General features: G+C 34.9%; 1 protein-coding gene across 1 annotated transcript; it reads right to left on the bottom strand.

Moving 5' to 3' along the window:
* Nucleotides 1-6,274: 6,274 nt before the first annotated feature.
* Nucleotides 6,275-7,636, bottom strand: LOC117322773 (toll-like receptor 7). The gene has a single exon (XM_033877712.1). It carries the CDS (start codon nucleotides 7,634-7,636, stop codon nucleotides 6,275-6,277), a length of 1,362 nt encoding a protein of 453 aa, XP_033733603.1.
* Nucleotides 7,637-7,878: the final 242 nt, after the last annotated feature.

The raw sequence follows: 7,878 nt of genomic DNA on the forward strand, positions 1-7,878 counted from the left end.
CGAATATTTCTATTCGCTTTCATCACTTAGTATTTTTTTTTATAATATAGATCTAACAATGTGTTTCTGTGTAATTCGGTTTTATTAGATAAAGTGTTGACCAATGTCGAAACACCATTATAGGCGAACTACCCAGCAAGGCGTTGTTATGGCCATCTCTACCTAGTGATCTATCTACAACTATGGCCGCACTTTTGTATTCTTTGTGGAATCCGTCTGCTCTTTGTCACATAACTATACCGAACGCTCTGCACGGACGTTTGATCTCCCACTCCATGTATGTATTATATATAAGGGCATAGTATCGTTGTGTGCTGTACCTTTGTGTTATACTATTGCTGAATAATAATGCTAATACCTTCTCCCACAACAATTCAATTTTATTGCATTTTATAACAAATATAACATATCTGGGATGTATATTAGACATAATTGAATATACATACATTTATAAATTGAACATATACTTAAGCACATTGTAAGCCTACATTCCTCAGTTCAAAAGTCTTTTTAATGAAGCGGCTAATATCGCGCAAAAGGTGTGGTTCGTTAGATTACAATAACATATATAAATTTTGTTTATCGAGGAGACTTATATTTTTCAAAAAACTGTTAAGGGTAAGAGTTGTAAATGCAGTGGAAAATAAAGTGAACCTCATCTTCAAGTGTGTTATTACTTTTGCATAATTGAAGTTGCGAAGGGGTCCTTTTATATCTACCAGTCACAATCTCTAAAATATGGCTACTTAATCTGATTTTGTAGGAAGTTGCCTATGTTCAAAAGTTAGCAATGATAAATAAGATTCTTCTATATAAGTTTTCTTAGTTACTGTAGAAAAAAAAATCTCATGAATCAAAAATTTAATTAAACTTTTCGATATGTGGGTGGCGTGTATGATTTGTGGACGGGTGTGATTTGTTGGTGGGGTGTGTGATTTGTTGGTGGGGTATGTGATTTGTTGGTGGGGTGTGTGATTTGTGGGTTGGGTGTGTGATTTGTGGGTGTGGTGTGTGATTTGTTGGCGGGGTGTGTGATTTGTTGGTGGGGTGTGTGATTTGTTGGTGGGGTGTGTGATTTGTGGGTGTGGTGTGTGATTTGTTGGCGGGGTGTGTGATTTGTGGGTGTGGTGTGTGATTTGTTGGCGGGGTGTGTGATTTGTTGGTGGGGTGTGTGATTTGTAGGTGTGGTGTGTGATTTGTTGGCGGGGTGTGTGATTTGTTGGTGGGGTGTGTGATTTGTTGGCGGGGTGTGTGATTTGTTGGCCGGGTATGTGATTTGTTGGTGGGGTGTGTGATTTGTTGGTGGGGTGTGTGATTTGTTGGTGGGGTGTGTGATTTGTTGGCGGGGTGTGTGATTTGTTGGTGGGGTGTGTGATTTGTTGGCGGGGTGTGTGATTTGTTGGCGGGGTATGTGATTTGTTGGTGGGGTGTGTGATTTGTGGGTGTGGTGTGTGATTTGTTGGCGGGGTGTGTGATTTGTTGGTGGGGTGTGTGATTTGTGGTGGGGTGTGTGATTTGTGGGTTGGTGTGTGATTTGTGGGTGTGGTGTATGATTTGTTGGTGGGGTGTGTGATTTGTGGGTGGGGTGTGTGATTTTTGGGTGTGGTGTGTGATTTGTGGGTGTGATGTTTGATGTAATGTATTATCTGAAGTTTCGGTGGAATTTATGTCGGTGTGTTTTATGTTTAGGTGTAGTGTATCTGTCATTGTGGGTGTGGAATGTTAGAAATGGTATACGTTACGTGGTGTATAGTATATAGATTTGATATATAGTTCCAATGTACGCTAAATATGTGGTTCTGCTGTATAAAATGGTAATGTTGGGTATCCTTTTTGGATTTGATGCCTTAGTTCAAAATGTTTAACCATTTAGTAGATAGATTATATTGTAAAATGTTTAAACGTCCGTACGGTTCATCATCCTCTTAAACAATACATAGTTACCCTTTATCACTAAGTATACACTGTACCATACTTTCTGGAAGTTGTCCACATTTGACTATTAACTAATACACCGTGTGTGAGTATACCGTCGTTTACAACTATGTATATAGACAAAGTAGCTCACACCGATGGTCGTATCATTGAATCTCAAAGATTAGAGGAAGCACGCTGGTATTGGTTATTTGTTTTATTTCATTCTGTGACATGTATTCCATTATTGTGTTCACAAGTAAACAATCCGATATTGACAGGCATTATCAATACGAATGTATCAATGTAAATGGGACGGTCTGTGTATATTGTCACGTACAATAGGATGACGTGTTAATGAGATATTGTTAATTTCACATAAAACAAAAATGACTCGAAATAATAGAAATGATATCATACCATACAGTCCACAATACATGTATATCCAATATAATTTAACGATATATAAAGTGTCGTATTAATATTTAGTTCGGAGATGATACTCAACTCATTAATAAGACAGAGAAATCAATAGAAAAAACATTTAAATTATTGAAGATATATGAAGAAGCATCAGGATCAAAAATAAATTACAATAAAACAGAAGGTATTTACTTAGGACCATGGAAAAACAAAGATCCTTTATTTACAAAAATAAAATGGACAAAGTCTGCTGTTAAAACTCTTGGTGTTTTTCATGGTCATGAAATAGATAACGAGGGTATATGAAAAGAAAAAAAGAAAAAAAAAGAAAAAACTGTCTCCAAGTTTGGAAAACAAGAAATCTTACCTATAAAGGAAAAGTACCCATTATTAAATCTTTCATTATCTCATTGATAGGATTTGAAATAGAAGCCAGGGGAATCCCAGAAGGTTACTTACAAGAAATTAATAAAATGATATGGAATTTTATTTCGGATGGGAAAGTTAATCAGATAGAAAGGAAAGTTTGTTGCAATAGCAAAGAAAACGGGGGGATGGATATGATAAATTTGATAGATTTGGTAGAAAGTAAACAGATTAAAAGTATTAAAAGAAATTTCAAAAATAAAGAGAGCTATTCCAAAAAGTTATATCACTACTTTGCAAGGACCAGATGATGAAGAATAAAAAAACCCAGAATATTTACAACAACAATAAATCAGAAATATGTATTTTTAAAATAGATCACTTTAAAGTTCTAAAACCAAAAGAAATTAAACTATCACTTCTGCTTGATAATAAAGTAACAATTACAAGACCAAAGGCAGAAGCAAAATGGAATGATCACTTTCAAAAAGAGATAGAATGGTGTAAAATATATGGAAGAACCTAAACAGCATTGACATAGCAATAACAAACAAAATGAAAGATTTTCAGTGGAAAATCATTCACAGAATAATATATACAGAACAAAGATTACAGGTAATGAATAGGTCAAATGGGATTTGTCATTTATGCAACATTGAAACAGAAACCTTGCCACACCTGTTCTTCAAATGTAACTACACAACTCAATTACTAGATTTAATTCAAAATACACTATACAATAACACTATATTTGATTTAACAACACCACTAAATACTATAAACGAAGAGATAATGACGTTTGGAGATGTATCTGTCAATTTGACAACAGCTCTTTTTAGCACAATAATCAATACAACTAAGTGAGTCATTTGCATGATTTGGAAAGTGAGAAACATAAAAAAAATTCAGAATAAATCAACAACTCCTGCATCTGCCTTAATTATTATACGAAGGATACTGAAAGAAAACATATATTTACATCTTAAAGTTACACCAGAAACTAAAAACGTTACAGTAATATCAAAATACAAAACACTATTTCAAGAACTGTGTACAGTAAAACAATTTGTTGCTATAAACCGGAAGTAAACAATAAGTGTCTAAATTACGTAGCAAAGAAAACCGGACTATTTTTTCCGGAATTTTTGTTTGAACAGTACAATACATAAGATAGTGAAACCTGCATACTATAATTATGATTACGATTGAACTCCATGTATTATATTTGTATACAATGTAATATAGAAAATAATATGATGCATGCGAATGAATAATATAAGATGATGCATGCGAGTGAATGTTTAGGGTGTAAGGAAATATATTGGTGTGAAAATTAGAGCGGTGTCGAAAGTAAAGGAGATTGAAAGTTGTGATATATTGTGTATGTATGTGTGATATGGGTCAATCAAGTGCGATTACAAGTTGTGAGTCAGTCATGGTAAGTGTGGATTTCCACGCTAGACCATAACATGACTGGCTCACAGCTGGTGATCATGATTGAACTATCAAACTATCATGAACTGTATGTATATATGTATGTATGTATGTACATGTATGGTATGTATGTGTGGTATTTATGTAATTATGTATGTGTGGTATGGTATGGGTCAATCAAGTGCGATTACAGGTTGTGGGTCAGTAATGGTAAGTGTGGATTTCCACGCTAGACCATAACAAGACTGACTCACAACTGGTGATCATATTTGAAGTATCGAAATATCATACGGTGTATGTATGTATGTATATGCGAAATCAATGTGCGTGATGCAATCAACCATGAGGACATATTTGTCAGGATACTGAATCCAGGGACTCAACCCTGGCAGCAGGTCCAAATCGTTAAATGTTCTGTGGCAATAAAATTTCTTGAACATAAAAAAAACACCAAAAACATCAATATAAACTGTTTTCAATATTCTGTCATATTTAGATAGTTGAATATCATTAGGAATATGTATAATAAGTCGAAATGCGGCGAATTATTCAATGCAGTATATAATATATACCTTAGGGAACCTAAATAATAAAATGAGTTGTTAGTATTTGACATCAGTTAGATATATAGCTAAATAAATTTAAGACATTCAAATGTATATAGATGTATATTAATAAAGACGGTTAATTTTTTAACGAAATGTTGGAACCTGTTAATGAAATGCTTTCAAGATATAATAAATATATTCTTTTTCATAGAATACCTCATGAATGACATTTTTAGATTTGAGATGCAAGGTAATGATGAAACTCTCTGATATCTCATGACATAAATAAATCTAGATTTGAAGTCTGTTTGTCATAGAAAATAATTCCATGATTTTCAGGTAAATTGTATTTATATCAAAGAAAAAAAAATTTAGTTCGCGGAGATGACAGTAGATATACTGATACGCTCATTTCATTGGAGAGTGAGAAACACGTGTGGAAGCACTTCAACTCTCCAGGATGACGACATATATTTCAATTGGACATATTATGTGGGGACGATGCCAAAAAGGGCGGACAGTACGCAAACTTCAAAGATATATACACAAGTGATGTAACCTGCAGATCGTGCATTCATGCTTATTAGCATGACAATTAATTGTGATTTAACCAACAACAGGATAAATAATACAATGATTATAATTATTCTGTGTTAAATTGTATACCCACGTAAATAATAGAGTATTGTTAGCATGATTCTGTTCTGTGTTCTAAAGTATTCCAACTAATGATATTACACAAAAAATAAGAGATATCCAGATACTGGTTTATTTCTAAGACTGAAGAATATCTGAAAATATTTTATGAATATTAATATTTTACGCCAAATTTATTGAAGGAATTAATTATAGGAACAAAATAGCCACGAAACCTATCAATGCTTTAAGTGAAAACGTAAAAAAGATCAATACTGGAGATAACAGATCTTTCTTTTCTTATATTGAGCGCTTAAATCATGGGTCATCATCAGGTATGCATATGCAATTCCCTTTTTTATTCTTGTTTGAATTATAGTGGTAATGTTCCACATAGACTAGCTGGAGGCCAATGTTCCATACAGATATGTCCTATCTAGCAAGCTACCTCCAATAATGACAGAATACGGATAAATTCAAATCGTTTCCTTCGGATAAACAACATATGATACATTGTGCAAATAATTAGATATATAAAATTGTAAAACCAATGACGAAAGAAGTCATCTTTATTACTCGTGCCCTGAGCGGGCCTCGAACTCACGATCTACGTCATCTAATTGCCTAGCCAGAATATACCAGTTGCTTCTACCCCTGTGCAACATCTATGTTATTAAAAAGAATGTTTCCATGGCGCAGTGATGGTCGGCACGATATCCTGATCATAGTGGAAGTCGTCTGTTAGATGATATTAATATGTATATATATATATTCTCAAAGCTATTAGTCGATTAAAACTTAATGATAAAACCCATAAATCACATACCTTTACTATAGTTCTAATATACTCAATGAAACACATACAAAAATCACCTACCTATTGTTCTAATATATGAGAGCGTAATGTATTCCTCCGAAAACAATATATTTGATCAAGAAACACAGACAGATGTTTAACTGTCTAAATCTCTTACCGTGACAGAGTTCACTCGACTTTGTTCTACGTTACAATTAGCATACGTTGAACGCGGGGGATAAATTTTCCGTTCAACACTATTCAAAAGCAAGCCTTTTCTTTCAGTAAAGTCTTCTATTTCTCCAACACGACAGCATGCTTTCACCCAGCGATTGCAGATTTCACTGGCTGATAAGTTGTCAAAGTTGATAATGATTAAATTTCGTCGCATATCATCTTTGTACACTTTCCATATCACATCGAATTCGAATTCAGAATAAGCTCGTTGTGCTTCTTCCATCTCTTCGTTTTCTTGCCGTTCTTTGGTTGATTTAAAGTATTTCTCCGACAGAATGATAACGAAATTTTTACTCCTCCGTATTTTCCTCCTGAGATAGTCCTCTCTATTTTCGGCGAGGTCTGCGTCACGTACAGGAATGAATAAAGAATATCCCCGGCTTTCCAGGTATTCAGCAAGGTTCTCCATAACCCACTTCCGTTGAAGTCTGTCCTCGTCATAAAACGATATGTATGCATCATAATTGAACCCATGTGACTTTTTAACATGGCGAATTTTCCGGCGATACAGAATATATATTTCAGGATAGCAAAACACCCGGCCTGTAATAACTGCTATAATTACTACAAGTGCACCTGTCAGACTGCCCAGAATAATATGAAGATTTGAAGAGTCTGGAAAACAATTTAACGGAGAAAAATCAGCCTCTGTAATTTCATTCTCTCCTAAGTTTTGACAAATGTACGATGTGTTACTTTCCTCATAACGGTGGTAGGAAAGCCAAGATCTTAACCACAAATCCTCACAAGAACATAGAATAAAAACACGTCCCAAAACTAGAGTTGAAGGATTTCTGTTCTGGAAGTGACGTGGTAAAGATGACAATTTATTTCCAATTATACTGAGTTTTGCATCGCTAGGTAAAACAAATGCTGCGCTTTCATATATGTGTGAGATTGGATTTCCAGAAAGATCTAATTCAGCAACACGACTAAGATAAGGCCTGTTCTCGATCCGTTGAATGTCGTTCCCTGCCAAGAGAAGCTGCCAACGGTCCCCGTTGCCCCAAGGCAGATGTTTTGGCATCGTTGTAAGATTCTGTCCCTGACAATCGACAACAACACGCCCTTGGCTAGGCTGGTTATAACAATGGCACTTCTTAGGACAGAACTCAGTAATGTTACATATCAGGAGATCTCGTTTTTCTGGGTATGTCAGGAAAATGTCGGTCACTTTACTACCGTTTAGTTCGGGTGGACTTTCACAAACATAAACTTCAAACTGCTTCCAAAATTTCCTAATAGATGCAATAGATGCCCCGTCTGAAAATAGCTCGGCCATGTTGCAATCGCACGGCAGCTGATCGCTATTAATTGACAGAGATATATCCAAATTTTTATACAGCTGGTTCCAGGAATGTAAACCGAAATCAGAGTAGTTAAAGAAACTGTTAAATGAACAATTTTCCATTGAAACAAGACCGCCGGACCCCATTACATCATCAGGCATCGTCTTGAAATCTAGGTGATTTGTAACCTTGATACTATCTCTGTTATTTGCATAGGAGACTTTACAAAAGGCTT

Source organism: Pecten maximus, chromosome 3, assembly GCF_902652985.1.
Source record: "Pecten maximus chromosome 3, xPecMax1.1, whole genome shotgun sequence".
NCBI classification, from domain to species: Eukaryota; Metazoa; Mollusca; class Bivalvia; order Pectinida; family Pectinidae; genus Pecten; species Pecten maximus.

Coding starts and splice junctions, on each gene's coding strand:
- LOC117322773 (XM_033877712.1), bottom strand. CDS start 7,636: ATGGCCGAGCTATTTTCAGACGGGGCATCTATTGCATCTATTAGGAAA.